Here is a 20,560-nt window from a genome sequence, read left to right on the forward strand (position 1 = left end):
ACGTTAGCTTCCGTACCCTCGCGATTGAATCAACTGCGCATGCTCGCGTTTATTTTAGAAGCTGAAGTATCTTTACGTTTTTTGGCGTGATTTATGCTACAAAGACAAAGCTACTCGCAAACTGTTTATAACTGTTAAATGTTATTATCTGCTTAAGCCTACCTTCGAACTATTGGGAGTACAAATTGGTTCGGTTCGTTTTTAAGTGATGGCTCTGCTGTTATGAATGCTTCATAGTGACAGCTGGTTTCGGTGGTTTCAGAGAGGTTAAACATCTGTCAATAATATTCAGTTTATATCGCTCTGAGTTTCATACAAAAGCTCAGTTTTTTAATTTGTTGAGTATGTCAAGTTTTGTGGTAACGAAGCACCATTTGTGGGTGGTTTTATGTTTCTGCGTTATTTGGAAGAAAAGTGCAGCTGAAGCGCATCGAATTCTTGTAGAAGTTTATGGTGACAATGCTCCAGCTGATAACTCGTGTAGGGAATGGTTTCGACGTTTCGAGAATGGTAAATGAAGAATGGTGAATAGTTTTGTATACTATGAGCTGTCACCAGGGGCGGATCTACTTAAGGGCTTTTAGGGCTGCAGCCCAGGGCCCCGTGGATATAAAGGGCCCCAGTCCCCACTGGAAACAATAGGTGATATTTTGAATTAAAAAAATATCTAATATTAAAAAAAATATATATTATAAGGTTGGCAACCCTGAGATCAATCAACCCATGCATGTGCGCGTCTTTCGAACGGAACAGGGAATTACCCGTCGCTTGTTTTTGGTCAGTGTATTTTTTCGCGTCTATTATGAGGGACTTCCCGCAGCGCCGCTTAACGCCCGTCGCAATTTTGTTTTTTCCCGCACTTCTGTTCTCGTCGTCAAAGTGACTAACTTGTTTAGTTTACTAATAACTGTCTTGACTAGCAGAAACCCTCTGATCCCACTGAAAACTATATTGGTGTTCAGCAAGACAGTACCGTCTTTACGCATGGACACACCCGGGTAGTGCCCGAGAGCCCCCAGGCACTCAGGGGGCCCTAAAGAATCTCACTTTTTATAAATTGGTTTAAAAAAGAACTAAGACTAAACAAAATTGCCTTATATATTTTTTTTAAAATAAATATATTATATTGTATAAAATGTGTATTTTGCTTTTCTTTCTACTAATAGTGATTGATTATCTTGCAAACAACAATAATTTGAATAGTTTATCACCGGGAAACTTAAAAAGGCAAACCGAAATCTATTTTTCTACCTTCCAATGAAATTTCTATGTGAATTCAGTTTTTTTTTTGGGGGGGGGGGTCTACTAAAAACAAATTTAAATCAAACTGTATTTAAATTTGTTCAAATTTTTTAGTTCGATTTTAAGTAGTATGACATGTTATAAGATAAGGGACCAAAACATTTCTTTGCCAGGGGGCCCTGCATTCTATTTAGACGGCCCTGCATCAAGAGGACGGTAATACCGAGGCGGAAAGAAATTTAGAGAATATTAAGTTTGAGTTTGAGAAATATGTTGACGTGGGCTTGTGGTCAGAATTGCTAAATAATGATTTTATTAATGACATACTCTCACATGAAATGACTGACTTTCAAAATAAAGATCCGAAAAATATATATTCAGCTTCAATAAAGAAATACAAAGAACAAAACAGAACATTTTTAAATAGGTATTTCATTAAGAGAATGAAAAATGGTCAATCATTGGAAAGATCTTGGTTATGTTATTCAACCAGGGTTGGTACTGTTTTTTGTTTGACTTGCAAACTTTTTTCTAAAATTCCTTCTCAATACACAACCGGATTTTCTGATTGGAAACACATAGGAACTTGTTTAGAAAATGATGAAAATTCTAATGAACATAAGAAATCAATGTCAGTGTGGTTGACACGTGAAGGCAACAAGTTAATTGTATCATTAAAAGACTTCGTGAACAACATAAGGCACCAATCAGATCAGAAGCAAAAGGAATACGAACAGAAAGTTAAAAAATTAAGTACTAGGGTGGGAATAGACTACAATGACATAAACAAGAGACGCATTACTCCAAAATTTTCAGATAAGTGTACAAATAAATACTCAGTATACGCAGCGCAGAAAAATTTAAAAGAGACACGCTAAACGTTGCGTTGGATAAGCTGATTGTGGATGGATTTAAATAAAAAGAGCCAAGTCTATGAGATGTATAGTAAGAAATTCAAATTTTTAATGGATTTGCAAGGCAAAAATATGGAAAACATAGATCTGGAAAGTGTACGTAATATTGTTGATTATTATCCAGATGACTTAGACGAGCATTTAGTGAATGAGTGCATTCAGTTAAAATCTTATTTACTTCAGTCTAAGCCAGAGTCTTACACCTCTTGCAGTGAAATTTTTATGCTAATTTATGAAAAGAAATTTGTTGATGTTTTCCCAAATTGCTACACGGTTCAGAAGATTTTTTAAACTTTGCCATTTAGTAGCTGTGAAGCTGAGCGCCCTCTCTCTCTCCAGGATGTCATATATAGAAAACAAATATAGAACAACAATGTCGAACCATCGACTAAATCATTTATTAGTTCTTTCCATAAATTGTGATTTAACGAAGGACTTACAATGTGATGAGCAAATAAAGGAATTTGCAGCACCAAAATGCAGAAAGATTGCTTTATAATTTATATGACATATCTACACATGACCTGTCAATTTCTTTTGCAATAATGTTGTACAATTGCTGTTTGTATAGACAAATAAAAATAAATAAATAAAAAAATAAATAAAATTATTTTAGTGTCCAATTTTTTTCTATATGCTTATCTACATTCCTATAGAAAACAGTTTTTTGACAAAATGGCTATTAGGGCCCCAAAGAAGTTTCAGCCCAGGGCCCCACAAAATCACGATCCGCCCATGGCTGTCACAACCTGGTGATTCCATTATGGGCGATCGATATTGGCTACAACTGATTCGTTTGAGCCGTGCATTACGAGAAAAACGACCGGAATACGAGCTAAGCCATGACAAAGTTATTCTTCTGCCTAATAACGGTCAGCCTGATGCCGCAAAAGTCGTAAAAAATTATTTGGAAACACTCAAGTGGGATATTTAACCGCACCCGCTATATTAACTGGACACTCCTTCTGATTACTGGTTGTTCCGACGGATGCAGCATGATTTGGCAGGTCACCAGTTCACTTCTTTCGCAGAAATCGAAAATTGGCTCCCAACTTGGATTGCCTCAAAAGGCGAGAAATTGTTTCGAGATGGAATTCGAAAATTGCCTGAGAGTTAGGAAAAAGTAGTAGCCAGCAATTGACAATACTTTGATTAATCTGTTTATTCATTTTGTTCTGAAATAAATGCATTTTTGATCACAAAAAGACGGGCCGAACTAATTTGTTCACCCAATAAAAACATGAACGTGGAATGGGAATTTGGAGAAATGTATTGATGAAATTTAGAAAGGAATCGTGTGATCTTACAGCCATTGGTTCATTCAATAAAAAAATTATTTTATTGGTTTTTGTTTAACATTATGGTTGTCTAACTGCACTAGTTTCATAAGAAACTAGATAAATTTTCGCTATTTCAAAATTATAAATGATATTTATTTTAACTATACAATTTAGTTAAAAGATGTTAAATAATCAGTAGAAGTTCAGTAATATTTTTTTAAATATTAACATGAATAATAATAATAAGCTGCATTCAAGGGCGCCGGCAGAATAATATAAAAGGGGGTGCAACCCTCTAACAAACTACCCTCCCCTCCCCCCGAAAAAAAATTTAAAATATTCTGCTATTACAATTTGTTTTGTTATTACGTATACTTTCATCTGTTTATTTTTTCAAGATACATTTCTTCATTGTTAGCAAGATATTTTAAAAAAAGTACGAATTTCTTGTACTTGCAAATTTTGCCCAGAGGCGATCGCGCTGACGCTGGCATAGCTACTGACTTTGAAACACAAATAACTGCAAACAGTAGTTTCGTATACTAACGTTTGTGCACGCTTAACATTGGTATTTATTGTGTTGATGAAGTTTTACAGTTGCGAGAAGTCAGTTTGTGTTATACAACTTTGTTAAACTGAATAACTTATAGAAAATGTAATATTATTTGCATTTTATTAAATGAAATTTAAAAATATAGCTTAGATATCTCCCAAGTTTGTGAATGCTCAGTGTGCATAAGAAAATAATCAAAGATGACTCAGAATTCATTGAAAAAGTTATTAACGGATTTGGACAGCAAACAAGACGATTACAATTCTTGTTCGATTAAACAATTTTTTAATTGTTATGTATCAATAATTACTTAATTATTTGTTTTTCCATAAAAATATGCTTAATAAAAAAAATTTATAAATTTTTTTTTCTGTATCACTTTAATTGCTTTTAAAAAAAACCAGGGGGGTGCAAGTGCACCCCCTTGCACCCCGCTGCCGGCGCCCTTGGCTGCATTCTTTATCGCTGAATTCATCAAAATCTGTAATCGATCTTTTTTTTTTCTTCTCACAGATCCGCAGTTTTACGTAGAACAAAGCATCTTGAATCGTATGCCACATCCATAGTAAATGTTTGTTTTGATTTTGAATCAAAGTTAAAATGATATTCCACTACCTTAGCGTTTTTAACTTACGGTTTTTACAAAATCTCTTATTTTCAGTTACGTAACTTTAATATTTTGTCACTGATGCATGCGCATTTCACCAGAACTGATGCTTGCGCATTAGAAATGCCCAAGCGCCATTACTTAAAATCCTACATACGGGAGTGTACGGAAACTAACATAAATTTGCGAAATCTTCCTAATATTGTTCCCTTGAATTAATTTTCGAAGTCACTGCTTTATGAAATGTATTATTGTTTTCCCTAAAAATTATCTTAAAGAAAGCAGTAAATTCCCGTTCCCTTTTTGTTTGCATTTCAAACGAAAAACTCAGTTCAAATTAACGGATTCCCATAGCAATTTAACTAAAAATCCTTTTGCTACAATAAATAAAAATATCTCTCAAACAACTAAAATCATATGTATCCATACTTACCACTTCAACGTTATATTCTCCACCTAAACTGACGAGAATTTTATTATTTTGACCAACATCTCTTTGAATAAGCATCTAATACTTTATTAAAGAAAACAGAGTTTTTTTTTCATAACTAACTACCTACATACTAACATGCATTATTAAGTTTCAATTGTTTCCTAAGAAGCAGAGTTAATAGTTATTTAATTACCAAATAGAATTTATCGTTTATCAAAATTCCAATCACTTTTCAACTAGGAACTTAATTTTCATGCCTGATGATCAATCGTTTTCTTGCCGTGATATGCAGAATTTACAATACCATTTTAACTCCAATAAGGGTTATAAAAATGTCGATAACTTTCCAACTAGAAAGTAGATAACTTTCCAACTAGATTTCTCTTTGCCTAATGTCAATATAAGTCAAAATTCCATCGTAAATAGCAAAATTTATCATCATTTTATCGCTGATTGGATCTTTGACAGGAACAAATTTTTAAAAAAAAATGAAATGAAATGAAATTTAAAAAAATTACGCCTTTTAATCGCAGAAAATGCTTCTGGCCTAAAACAAAAGTCATCACATCTGTAATAAGCACACGAAAATTTCCAACCGCCTTTCGAAATTTATGCTCCCTATGTTTGTTTTAGGTCTGGCAAAAATGCTTTTCTTTTATGTAATGAAAACATTTTAACAAATTTCAAGTACCCGTAGTGATTGTATTATCTCGATCGTGATTGGTTGTTGAAACATGGCATATATTTACGTTATTAACTGTTCTTCTCATTCCATTTTGAGTAAGCCAAGTCGGTCAATTATCAATTTTCTAAGGTGACACCTTCTATATTCTTTCACAAAGATTTCAATTGTTTCACTATATATTTCTTACTTAACACAAAGACAAGCGCAAGTCATGTAGAACATAAACTAATTATGCAACTAAGTTGCCAAGCACCCAAAACAAAAAAATGTCACGGTTACAAAAAAATACATAAATAAATCTAAGTTAAGTAAAAGACGTAGACGAGATAGAATTATATTTCAACAAATTCCATGCGTGATACGGAGCTGTATTTAATTAACTTCATATTAATTAATATTCTAACTTATGTGGAAAAACTTAACTCAGCCTTAACTAGCCATTTTGCTTATAAATGATCAGCTGACGTCATAGATCGCATGTGTGAGTATTTGTGATCTTCTTCTTTTTGCAGTGAAAGTATCCAATTATATAATAACTCAAGCCTTATTTACACAGTGACTCCAATTTTAACTACGAATTAAGAATTTTTAAAAGTAAAATCGGCAATAAGGCGAACATTACTTAATTCATATCTTTAATTTTTAGATTCTAATCAAATTTCAAGGAAGTGGCTCATTAAAAATTTTCACCTGGCATGAAATATATTAGGAAAAATTATTTCAATAATTGAAGAATCCAATAAAAATTCATTCGTGCATTTAAATCGTTTAATTTTTATTCCGGTTTTGAAAGAGCTTTTAAATCATTTTTCTTATTTGTTATTATTATTATGAATGGAACGAAACGTCAAAATAATGAAGAAATTGAACAAAGCATTAAATCTATATTTGTAGCATATTTCTATTTTTAAAATGTTTTACTTTACACACTCTTGAGATCCGATCTTTAAATAATAACGTGATTTTTACTCAGACGAAATTAAAAGTGATAAAATTCGCTTTGTTAACTTTTTTTTTTAATGTTACACAAAATGCTAAATTTTAATTTTTTGCATAGTACAGGGTATTTTTATAATGTATATTTTCACGTTTTGGTCTCTAAAAAAATCCACTTGACTCAGATAATAAGATATGCCAAAAAACTGTCCAAAAATGTGTATTTCAATAGAATTTCTTATATTTCTTACAATTTTTATTGTAATTAAAATCTCCGACCGACCAGGATAAATTCAATTTAATTTTTTCTTAGAGAATCGCTTTGTTAAAACGCATCTAAACAGGAAAAATCTCAAAGTTTTATTTTACCAAGTGCTAAAACTGAACCAAATGTTGTTAAAGGTATTGTACTCAGGGTCTCGCAGAGATTGTTGCTGTTGTTGTCGTCGTCGTAGGCCATTAAGGGTGCGATTGTTCTCGTTTTTCAGTGACGTCATCTATGGCCGAGAATTCGACTTCTGCCTCACCCACACGTCACACCCGTTTATAGGGTGAACCCATTCATTCATCCACGGATTGTAATTTTGACCTGAACCAGAGAACGATCAATCTCTAATTCAGTACCCCCAGAGGTATTTGTTTTTAATATGGGAACATAGAGGACTTTGTGATCCGACAAATTTAGCTTGCACCAGTCACCCGAAATTTAGCGTTCACCACTCACTGGATTCGAACTCCCGTTCTCATGAACGTGAGTGCCCTGACAAACAGGTGATGAAGCTAATAATGGTTTTCTTTGAATAGTTACCGAGTGACAGTGGTTAGTGAGATGCAATATATTCACTTGAACCAGGGTTGGGTTTTTGACGTCAAAAAGTGGTTTTTGACATGACAAGGGTATAATACTGGTTTAAACCGTCAAAAACCCGTCAAAAATGTCAAAAACTGAAGTTTGCCAAGAAAATATATAAACTTCAAAACTACCAACAGTTGCCATGCATTATATTGAAATTTAATTATACTATAGGTAATCAGCAGGTTTTAAAATATTTTTTAATTAAAATTAAGGTAAAATAACAGATTTAAAATCTCAAAAATTTATATTCAAATGCATGTGCAGAAAAATTTTGCACAAAAATTTTTTAAATATTTATATTTTGAAAAAAAAAAATTTTTTTTGATACTTAAGAAGATTAAAAGTTTATTACTATGCATTTTTGACATATAAGGAACATATAACTAATATTTATAAGGAACTTACAAGTTATGTTGTATAAATACAAACTTGATACAAGTGTATAAAAAAAAATTTTAATGTTATACCGAATATCTTTATTATCCAGTATGTTAATTTGAATTTAAAAGTAGTTATATTTGTGAATAATGATAAATATAATTCATATTGTTTATTATATTTATTTATAATTATTACACTTATCATTTAAAAACAATTTTTACCTCTTAATTTTTTTTTCTCCACTTGTATTAAGAATACAAATAATGCATATCTTGAAAGCAAGAAGTAATTATTCAACAGCTGAATATTTAGATATTCAACAAAACTATATAGTATTCAGCAAAATGAAATTCACAAGTATTTGGATAAACTAAATTTTCAGCATAGTAAATGAATAGGCTGAATATACTGTAAATCGACACTAACTACTCTGTGTATTTAACAGAAAGCACTTAAATTTGTAATGTCTTATGTTAAAAAGATTATTAAGAAGATTTAAAAGGATATTAAAAAGATTTTTCTTTAAAAGATGTCTAATGTACAAAACTGCTAATGTTTATCTTTAAAAATGTCTAATTTTTAGTATAATCTATACTATACACTAAATTTGGTTATAAATAAGTTTCTTAATAATATCACTGCAGATTTTCAATAACACATGAAAATGAATACATAATATTACAAAAGATGTGAGCTTTCAAAAGTACAAGATTTTGGTTACTATTCAAAATATAAGTGTTTCTTCAAAATTTTTAATTTATTTTTTCTAGAACATATTTAGAAACACTATCCTTTATAAAAAAATATATAAATTTTATGCATTAATTAAATTTCACATATGAATATAGGTTTTTGACATTTTCGACATTTTTGACAGTGAGGTTTTTGACGTGACGGATTAAACCATGGTTTAAACTGTCAAAAACTGTCACATGTCAAAAACCTGTCAACCCTGACTTGAACACTAGTTACCTTTAATAACTTTTTTTGAAACAAAAATCAATGAAACATGGCACTTTGTTTTGAAAGGTGATATTTAACCCACTCTAATCAGTTGGAGATGGGGTAACGGTTAACCATATCAAATATTTTCTGGCTCAAAAGATATTGAAAGATATCGCAAGGATCAATAGATTGGTGACTGCTGCGTGTACTTAAAGATTCATTAAAATGAATTGACCTAAATAACGACTAAACATAAATTGAAGGATACATTGTTAAAAGCCAGTGAATTATCCGACGGTGAATTAAGATTTTTCACTATATCTACTGTGGACTCGAACTTGGTGCGCGTCTTGTTCAGCTGATACATCAAGTTGCACAGAGATTCTATTTCCTGAAAACAAATTAAGCATTATAGAAAACGATTATCAAAACAGAGAAGTTATTAAAGGGGAAATATTTTTCATACAATTCCTTTTTATAACACACAATGGTATCAAAACAGATTGTACTTTTTTTTTATCTTTACTCGAAGTCTCAGCGCAATATGTCTGTCAAGAAGTTATCGTAAAATAAAAAAATCAAATGCATTTGCTTAAAAAGAAAAATATGAAACTCTTGATTGTAGTTATTGCTTATTATTAGGAAGAAAGATGGATTACACGTATAGTTTTCAATTGTTTATTGAATTAGTTTATTTTCCATATGGATGCTATTAAAATTGTTTTTAATTTTAAAAACATACTACTGTAGGTTCACACTATTATGGCAATAATTATGAATGATTATTGATATATCGAATAAATGAAAGAAAAAAAGAGGAATGAAACGAATCACTGATTGGAGAATTCGCGATCGCAACGCTCGAGTACGCCGTCTAGCGGGAGCCTGTAAATATGGGACATTAATTTATCACGTTTTCATTTAGTTCCATCGAAATCATTGACTGAATCAGACGCCATTTTTTAGCAGCAAATAAGAAACAAAATTTCCCTAAGGAAAAGGCCGAAGAACTTGAAAAAAATCTCCAGAATATTAGTAAATCTTTCAGGAACAGAACACGCCAAACATTTGAAGAAAAATTCCGCAATAATTTTTTATTTCTATTATCAACAAACTTGCAACTGATGACTTCCGATTTCGGATACTGTTACAGATGTGTGTATTAAGGTAAAATGCATTTCTTCTGTCTTTAATTCATTACGAATTAAAGTGAAGTCAACATTGCTTTCGTCATTCTAGTGAATAAATATGAATTCAGAACATGCAGAATTGTAATAGTTATAACATATTCTTCTTCGTTATAGAATAGTATATATTTCTGTATCCATATAATTCGGAAAACAACAATAAAAAATTATCCAAGTTACTTGAAATAGTGCCATTTGTGCTGATTCTTAATTAATTTTAATCGCTTTCTTGGTAAGTATTTTTTAGTGTTGAAAGAATAAGTTCAACTAGAATTCAGCTATTCTATTTTTAGCTACATATTCAATTTCATATCTATTATAAAATTTTGCTGTATAGTATGTTATCTAAAAGTAATGAAGGGATAAACTATGCATCTATTATTTGAGAATAAAGTTTTCAAACAAGGAACTTATCATTTTGGAATTCTCCGGGAATTATAAATCAGGTAAGTGCAATGATTTTTACAATAAAAAATTTGACTGTAAATATTTTTTTTTCATTTGATGATGGTTCTCTACAGAATGGTTTTTTACGTCTGATTAAGAGCTATAAGAATAATAAAAAAAGAAACAATATGAAAGTTTTTATTTCAATGTAAAGAATTCTTGAAATCGTTTTTTTATCCTAAGAATTCTTTATTTTCCGTTTTTTAGTTTATAATTTTTTGATAAAAATTGTTCTCAAAATACTTTTTTTGAAAAATTAAATGGTATAACATTATGTGTTTATGTATACTTCTTGTATATTCCAATGTTTGAAGTAATATGATTCAGAAAAGTATGGAATAAAAATTCGGTACTTACTTATTAACGCCACCGCCGCTACAGATTTGGCGGTTTTTAAGTGCCGCTAATGTACACTTAAAATTTTTGCGACAGTTCATAAAATAAAACACTTTATTTAAAATCAAAATAGTCAATCGGATTTCGGTGGAAAATGAGCCGATATGGAGTTTAGCAAAGATTCAAAACAATCATATCGCCATATGAACTCTGATAAATAAGATTCCAAATGAAATAACATTTCCAAAACGAACGTTTACCAAGATAAAGTTTTATGTTGTGGGAATTGGTACATTTTCGTTTTTTCGGTAAAATATTTCCCTCCTGAAAAAATAAAATTGCATCTTGTTTTGTTTTTGGCAAATCCCAAAGACGAATTTTCGTAGCACTAAAAATGGCGACAAAAAAAGAATTGTTTTTTTGTTTTTGTTTCGTCAGCATTCTTTATTTTACGTTTCTTAGTTTCTAAATAATGATTTTTATTGAAACTTGAAATTTTTTGATAAAAATTGTTGTCAAAAAACTTAGTTTACAAAATTAAATTTCATAAAATTATGAGGCTTATGTATACTTTTTGTTCATTTTAATTTTTGAAGTAATATGATTCTTAAAACTATAGAATGTAAAGTTTAAATGGGCCTTTCATGTTATATCATTAAATTTAGTAAAACTATTTCTCGGGCATTAGGTTTTAACTCTTATAAGAATATGCATATTTTTTTCTGTTAATGTACAAATATTTTTCCGATGTGTTTTGGATATTCCTTCTCTAATAAAAAGAGATACCATTTTGTTTTCGTTTGCATAAGAAAGAATATCAAGCATTTTTCTTTTTTAATTTAATTAGTCACAATAAAGAAGGAACGTTGCAATGCTACATGCTACATTAACGACGTCTCTAGAGTAACTGAATGACGGTTCATGTAGAAATCGCAGGTAAGCGTCTCATACAACAACGCCCCCTATAGTTCGTTGCGATCGCGAATTAGGAAATTAGTGAATCAGTAAATCAGTCAGTTCCAAAATCATAATGATAATAGTGAATAGGTGAATCTGTAAGCGAATTTTAAAAAGATTAAAAAATATATAAATCTCTAATTTGTATTACGTCTGTCGCACGACAGTAATTTTTTTAAAAAAATTTCGGCAATTCTCATATTAAAATTACAATAAAGAATGCGAAATATTTAAATGTTTTGCCTATTTAAAATGACAAAATATTTGTTTCGAAAATGTGGAAACAAAATATTTTAAGAGAATCCTAGAACTGTCGCCAACTAATCAATAAGTCATAAATAGTTTCGCAAGTTTTCAATCGCATACAAGAACCAAACAACAAAAAAATCGACAAAAAATATTTCATACTACTAATAGAGAAAGAAAAGACATTCATTCATCATACTTGAATGCATTAGAAATTATTTCTGCTCAAAAATCATAAAAGACTGCGAATGAAATTAATACTCACACTCCTAATTATTTTCGCAAAATTAAATAACTTTGAATTGAAATTATAGTATATTTATATATAGAAGTATAGTTTCATCCTGTAAGTTTAATTTAGATCACGATTTATTACCCTAACTCAGTGTTTCCCAAAGTGTGAGGGGTGCGGGAACAGTTTAGGGGGGGTTCGCGATCTCATGCGAAACATCTTACAACAAACGAAAATTGCAAACAATTTTATCTAAAAGCAAAGCTAGCCACGAAAATCTACGATTACGTATTTTTCTATTGGCTATTTTTTGTAGAGTTAACAGTTAATAATTAGTGATGTCAACAGCCAGTTGTGATTTTTAACTTTTGTTTAATTTTGTATAGTAGAAAATTGCATTCATTTTACGTTACGAAAAATATAGAAAAGATACACAAAAGTCATAAGTTTGGGAAACCCTAACTGAAAGAGATACGATTTTCAGTACTTTTCGGTAAGCCTGGCGCAAGCGAAAAATCGCCAAAAAATGTAGACCACCGCAAATTTTTTTTTTTTTTTTTTTTTTTTTTTAAATTTTACTTATTTTTTAAAGGCATAAAAAATTAAATAAGATTTTAAAAAAAATTAAAGAAAAATAAAAATAATAAATTTTAAGAAAGTAGTTAAAGTTTTTGCGCCCGGCTAATCGAAAAATACTTTATTTTCTTGGAAATTAATTATTTTCATTCTTTCTTTTTTATATTAAATTTGTTCCAAGATACTAAATTGCGAAATGATTTACTTTTGAATTAACAGATTTAATAGAATCGCAATAAAACTACTTTACTAATGTGCTTTAAAAATGGATTCTCCAAAATAAGATCGTGTGTGTAGCATACTGCACTGTCAACCGCCATACAGCAAAAACAAAATGTTCCTAAAAATAGAATGGAGTTAACATGTTTTATGTACTAGTGAATAGGAATTGAATAGTTGTAGTGGTAGATGACATTAAGTATCGGAGAAATAAAATCTCAAAAAATGTTTGAACATTTCCGGAAGTAATGAAAAGTTTAGTACTTACATATGGCAAAACTTTTCTAACCGTTAGCGATTTTGAACCGAAATATCGATCAAATTTGCTACAATCTTAATATGGTGCAAGTAGCCATATAAAATTGTAAACTGTTCACTCTTAATCTTAATTAGAATAGAATCGTGGGCCCCTTGATTGGGCGATAATTTTCGTTCAGTTTTGATGAAATCCCATTTCTGGTTAGCATGATATTCTTTGTGGTCTATGATTTCAATGGCGTCACCTTCAGGTTGACGCAACTTTTGTCTCCCTTTATGTGATTGGTTCTTAGCTTATTCACATATATATTCGTTTATTTGTAAATAGTCAAAAATGAGAGCCCCCCTCCCCCATTGTAAACTATTACCCTTTAATTATTTGATACTTTGTGAACTTGAACCGGAAACACGATTCAATTTAACACTCTCTTAACAGTTGAAGCAAGATCGCTTGACATTATGATTCAAGACTTCGACTCAACGCTGGACCTGTTCATTTATTTATTTATTTTTATCACAATCTGCAGCATTATTATAATTATGTAATTTATAAAGTTATGATTAAAACTAAAAAGCCAAAAATATTATACGTCAGTAATGCTTGGATAATCAGTCTTCGGCAAATGAATTAGTATTACTAATGCACCATTTTTGAAGCCTATTTGTTAAATAAGCTGTTAAAAATAAAACCAAAGAAAAAAATTAAAATTCATCACAATAAAACCTACTGCTTCGGTTTCTTCTTTTTGTCGTACAACCTGTGACAACGTTTGTTTAGAAACATCTGGACTTAATGTTTCAGTCATTTCTACATTAACAACAGCCATATTTCAAAGGATTGCCTTGGACTAAAGATGAATTTCAAGAGAAAAATTCTAAAAATTTTATGTTTTCTCAATAAAAGTGAATCTGCATCTCTTGCTAATTTGATATTAAATAAAAGAATGAACTAGATAAAAAGTAAATAAATTTGGTAATACATACGATACTGATTGCTCGTGAAAAAAAAAAGTTGTAGTTTAGGAAATATGCAAAAAATATCATCAAATCACATGACCGAAAGATTTCATAATCGATCATTTTCGTGATATCTAAAGCAACAAAATGACGTCACGAATTAGCGTTAGAAATTTATGTGAAACAACAACGATTTCACATGTTTTCCATTTATAGATGCTCTTTTTAAACTTATTTTAATAAACGGAATATAAAATCAGTAAAAAGGTCAACTAAATTTTTAAAAAAATCGAAGTTAAAGTGATTGAGTGACTTGCTGCAAAAACAGTTATGACCTGATTCACGTAGGTAGGAAGATACTTTTATTAACGTCGCACTAGAGCTGCACGATGGGCTATTGGCGACGGTCTGGGAAACATCCCCGAAGATGATCCTTAGACATGCCCTCACAATATTGATCCTCTGCAGAGGGGATGGCTCCTCCACTTCGGTAGCCAGACGACCTGCGCGTGAAGTCGAGCACTTTACAATGGAACAGTTTAACAAGGACCGAAACCTCGAACCTTTGGTTCCTACGCAGGCTGATCAAAGTGGTTACCCACCCGCTTACTGACCGCCGCCACGATGTTTGGCTTCGATGTTTGAATTTTTAAAGTACGACTTTTTTTAAATTCAATTTCTCACGAACTTCTCGACCGATTTCTCTCAAATTTCGTATATTGCCATGTAAAATTATATTCTTTAAAATGATGTAAAAAAGTTTACACCTTACATTTCAATTTTTTTTTACTTTTATTAAATAACAAAAAATGATAAATATTTACTAAAAGTTATTTTTTACATAGATTTATCTTTGAATCAATGAAGTCTATAATCGTGTGAAATTTTTTTTTAAATTCGCTTAGAAATTTCTCATGATTTAGCGAAATACGCAAAAAGTAAAATTCCTATTAAGGGGACCAAACTACTGGGACCCTATTTTGCGCAGAGTACACCTCAATTTCAAGCTCCCTCTCTATAGGAATTGAATATCTTAGGCAAAAAAATAAATTTTGAGAATATAAAGCAACGGCTATTAACCGTAAAAAAAAGTTATAAAAAATTGTTAAAAAAACACCAGTGTAGGGACAGTCGAGATTTTTTTTTTTTTTAATTATATTCGCTATTGCTATAAGCTATATTCGCTATTGCTATATTCGCTATAAGGCACAGTTATTGTTAACAGTCACTGGATAGTTGATAAAAATCGGTATAACGGTATAAAAGCTCAGTATGATGTTGTTCGGTTTACACATAAACAGTATTGCCTTCACTGATTTTGATTTTAAAAAAATTTCTATTCTGGTGTTTTTTAAAGTTCATGGTCATAATTTTTTTAAAAACTTAGTGTAAATGCCGTAGCCAACTCCGGGAAAATAGTAATTATAAAGTAACATATCTGTCATAGGAAAAAAGCTTGAGTTTGAAGGATCCGTTGCTCATCGACACTAATATATAGTGCTGCTATTTAGAAGAATTCTTCCAGACATCAGTCTCGCGTCGTGGCGGGTACCATGGTTACGAGGTAAAGTCTCTTCGATCAGGGGTGTGGGGTGATCAGTTTTGTCTTGATTATTACCGAGGTCAGCTTGAGTAAACCAATTGAATTGAACAAAAAAAATTTTTTTTTAAATATCAAAATGCAAACAAATTATTGTAAGATAACTTCTCCATTGCGTAATCCTAAGTTATCTTCGAATAATTTATTTTCATTTTGATGTTTAAGAAACTTCTTTGCAGTATTTGAAACTTCACGGCTAACTCTAAGTTTGTCTGAACTCGCTTTTCACTTTAAATTAGTTATGGATGTGAAAGAGAATTTGCGACGAAAAGTTTCTCCTGAGGTATGGCGTCCTCTTAAGTGGAAGATTTCCTGTCAGTAATGGCGGTTTCCGGCTGCAACATTTCTATCGATTTACCCGACTTCTCAGACAATCTGTGTTGTTATGAGTAATCAGGAATGGAAGATAATTGATTCAATCAACCGCAGTATTTATGTTCTATATTAGTTTACATAAAATTACTAATTATGTAAGAAATAAACAATTAACAATTTGCCGTAAACTTTGAAGAAATACAACTTGCTTGCTAACATAATTCCAATGTTGCAAGTAAAAAAGTCCGATGGTTAAAGCTACAAATTAATTTACTTCATTAAGAAATTTTGCTTACAGAAAAAGTTAAAGCAGAAGAACATATAGTCTAAACATTTTTGCACTCTATTGTATACTCATACCGAAACTTTTCATGACTTTAATGCCAGTTGAGCTTGTTTTACAGACATTTCATTTTATTTTATAACCGGAGGTGAACAGACGACCCAATTTTGGGTTTGCGATTACTAATATTCAACTCCGCAACCTTATAATTTTGAACTTAATCCAGAGGACAAGGGAACTCCTAGGATCACGTATTGGGAGAAATTTGCCTTCGTGGAGGACTTTTTGATGGAACCAACCCGCCATTGCGTCACACGGAGAGGAAAACCACGAAAACCTCTCCAGGTTAGCCCGACGGCAAGGGGACTTTTACCCGTATACCATCTACCACTGAGGATATTTTTCGTCAGCACTGTGGTCGGTGTAAACCGGGTGCGGAATTCCTAACGACCAGACATCGCTGATATTCGAGCCCGGCTCACCTCATTGGAAAGCGAAAGCTCTATCCCCTGCGCCATCACGGCTCTTTTAAAGACAGTTGAAAACTAGCATCGCCTTTTTAACAAAAATAATTCTATTAAACATGATTAACTATATCAGCTAAGACATCATGTCAGGGGAGCCACGAACTTATATTTTTGGGATGGGTGAAATTCCTATTTCGTCAAATGAATATTCGAATTTGAATTTATTAGCGAATGCAATTTATTAGCTTCGATTTGAATTTATTAGTGAATGCAATTTATTAGCTTCTATTTAAAAAAATTATTTTGTTGCTAATATGCTCATAATACGTTAATTTTTCCACCTATATCTAAAATAGATGTTCTGAGAACCGTGCTTTAAAATAAAAATGTAGTTTCAGTGGTTAAAAAATATAATTATAAATAAAAAGTTTGCTGATTTTACTTAAATTACATTTGTTAAATAAATGTGAACAGTAATAAAGCAGGTATGGTAAATAGGACTTAATGTCTAATTTTTCCAGTTAAAATGCATAATAATTCAATAAATAAAATAAAACCAGCATATAAACAGATCAAAATAAAATTTTTAAATAATCTTCCGTTTGAATTAAATTTTACCTTTTTTTTTTCTCGTTGCATCGATGGTATTTCGTAAGAGCCCAACAATTTATGGAGAAGTGATTTCTATCGGCTTCCTTTTGAGCGAGTTTCTCATTAATTTCTTCTAAGTTTTATTAAATACCCCAATTTCTATGTCTTGATATTTTTTTATACTTTATTTTAATTGCATTAAAGGCTACGCTTTTTTCTACTTACTGCTCCCCAATCTTTGGAGCCCTATAATTTAATTCTTCTAAATAAATTAGAAATTTAAACATTGTTCGCAATTTCATTTGTGTTTTCTAAACAAAATGAGTGAAAATGAATTTTCGTAAATATGCCGAATGGTCAAGTTTGGAAATGTTTCGGGCGCCCCTGCATCATGTAAATTATTTCAAATATTAAGTAGTAGTATTATCTATAGATAAATCAGGTGCCTACAAAGACTTCTGCCTATTAATCCTTGGATGGTATTTTATTTCCACCCCCATTGGGGGCATTCACCTATATGCAGGGCTGGAAGTTCAAAATATAAAAATCAAGGAAAATATAGGAGCAATTTGTAATACCAACCTGGATTCGCAGACGCAGATATAAAATTGGTAATAGTTTTAGTAGTTCCTGTACTTAAGTGAAAAAAAATTTTTTTTTTAAAAACTCAGATTTTTTTTAAAAGTTACGCAATTTTTTTTTAATACAAAGAAAGAAGAGAAAATAGTCTAAATATGAAAAATCGTTAAGTAGTAGCAAAATACGAGGAATCTCTTGTGAAAAACAGTATGATATAGTGATGAGGAGGGAGTAGAGAAATAAGAACTCTTTATTTATTTCTTACATATCGAATGCTCTTATGCCATCAAATCAAGGGTAATTGTCTCTAATACTGAAAGTAGATTAATATCGTACTTGGCGAGCTATAAAGACTTTGTCGTTCATTTTGTTATTTACTTTGTTTCATGGTATATAACATAATTTTTGAATTTAAAATTTCTTCAATTCTTTTTTAGATCAATAATATTTTTTCTTCCTGGTAACTTTAACAAGAATTTAGAAAAAAAATCACAAAAAATTCAGGATATTTATTGATATGCTTAATAATTAAAGACACTTTCTTTTTTTTAAGGAAATCAAGGAGTTTATGGACAACTTTGAGCGCTGTATATGTCACTCAAAGCAGTGGCCAGATCTACCACTCATCACAGACTGAGACTCACCGAGAATCCCAACATCCTCAATCGCAAGATTAAAGACTCATCACTATAAAGGCATGAAGATCCATCCTGATGAAACAAGATCTTACATACAGAAAAACTGTCACGAAACGAAATACAAACACTTACACAAAAACATATCGCTCATGGGCTGCAATAGTGGCACAACTAAAAAAACACGCGTTTTGGACTAAGAACAGGTGCAAATATGAAAATACACATTCTTTTCAGCAGCAATACTAGCACAACTCATAATTCAACTTGAAGGTAATCTTTGTTTAAGCAAACTAAAGCATTTCCCTCAGCAATGAAAACTTTAAATCCACTTATCTCAAAACATGATTTTTTTTAGTGGTGTCGCCATTGCAGCCCGTGAGCGATATATTTGATTGCCCAGCTTTCCCCCCAAAGAGCACTTAAGCTTAATCTAATTCTTTTAATCATTGCCACAACCGCAGTTGTTGCCACCTTTCATGGAGAGTCTAGTGTTGTTGCTTTTTTTTCTTCTTTTTTTGCTAAATCCGTGGACATTAGAACAAATATTAGGAACTATCAATCACACAAAATTTAATATTTTACATTTCTACTAAACCAATCCAAATACTGCCAGGAAATTAGTGCTATTGTTGCTTATCCTCTTAATCTGACATACGTCAGATAAACTCCAGGACACAGTTGACCACAAGAAAATCCACAACAAAAAGAGGATCTGATTTAAGAACCTCCTCAGAAAGTCCAAGGCAAACCAGAATATGTTTCGGTGAAGCTGGTCGAACACAGCATTTTTTGCAAGTAAGGAAGATCGTTCTGTCTCCTTCAAAAGTACACTTAAGATGACCACTTGCAAATCTGGCCAAACAGTCTGGGTTCTTCGGTCGCATTTTATGTCCAGCAAGGTACCAGGGGATGTCCTAATATATCTCAATGAAGAATAACTATACTTACCCTTTTATTTATAAAGAAATTTACAATATAAAAAATGACAATTTAAATATATCTTTGGACAATAATTAATATATTAATTATTGTGTGTATTTCAGTGTTATGGAAAATATATTAATTTTAGTGCTTCTTGCTTTCGTATGCCTGTTTAGGCAGAGGGGTGCGATTGTTCTTGTTTTCCAGTGGCGCCATCTATGGGCAAGAATTCAACTTCTGCCGCACTCCCGTTTATAGGGCGGACCCATTCATACATCCACAGATCGTAATTTTGACCTGCATCAGAGAACGATCGATCTCCAATCCAGTGCCCCCAAGAGGTTTTGATTTGTTATGGGAACATGGAGGACATTGCGACTTGACAGATTTAACGTGCATCAGTCACCATTTATTACACGGGGAGTCTTCGGCCGGCGGGTTTCAAACCCATAAACTCTCGGACAATTAATTTTAGGAAATTAGCGTTTTATAGATGATTAAAACAAATTAGAACAAACCCTAGCGCTTTTGGCTTGAAACAACAAACAAATTTAGGGAGTCAAGTTGAGAGTATAAGATAAATTTGTAATGTAATGATAAATTTGCAATGTATTACAAACTAATTTGAAAAAAAACATGCTACAAACAAACATAAATTCTATAGATAGTTTTTTTATTTTTCTTCCATAAATACAACAAATGTATACATATATTTACAAATTCTGTAAAGATGAAAAAGAAATTTTCAGGAACATTTCTTTTAAATATTCATCAGAAATTAATTCAGGTATTTTGAGCATAAGTTATTCACCCGATAATAATGTATTAATATTATTGAATCAATGACAAAACCATGCAAGATTTAATCCTAAAAATTTTCATTTAATTGCTAATGCTAATAATTATGAAATTAGAAATA

At 31.3% G+C, this 20,560-nt stretch overlaps 1 protein-coding gene across 2 annotated transcripts in view; it reads right to left on the reverse strand.

Annotated features, from left to right (window-relative positions):
- Positions 1 to 14,264, reverse strand: part of LOC107436094 (uncharacterized) — a 31,764-nt gene extending 17,500 nt beyond the window's left edge. For both annotated transcript variants that reach the window (XM_071177191.2, XM_016047667.4), the window contains exons 1-3: positions 14,019 to 14,264; positions 9,101 to 9,223; positions 5,030 to 5,104 (exon numbers count right to left, since the gene is read on the reverse strand). In XM_071177191.2, the coding sequence (XP_071033292.2) occupies positions 5,030 to 5,104; positions 9,101 to 9,223; positions 14,019 to 14,117 (297 nt within the window). In that variant the 5' untranslated portion in view covers positions 14,118 to 14,264. The remainder of the gene's footprint in view (positions 1 to 5,029; positions 5,105 to 9,100; positions 9,224 to 14,018) is intronic.
- Between the last annotated feature and the right edge of the window lie 6,296 nt (positions 14,265 to 20,560).

The sequence above is a fragment of the Parasteatoda tepidariorum genome, chromosome 2 (genome assembly GCF_982258835.1).
Source record: "Parasteatoda tepidariorum strain Cologne lab strain chromosome 2, Ptep-v5.0, whole genome shotgun sequence".
Lineage (NCBI taxonomy): Eukaryota > Metazoa > Arthropoda > Arachnida > Araneae > Theridiidae > Parasteatoda > Parasteatoda tepidariorum.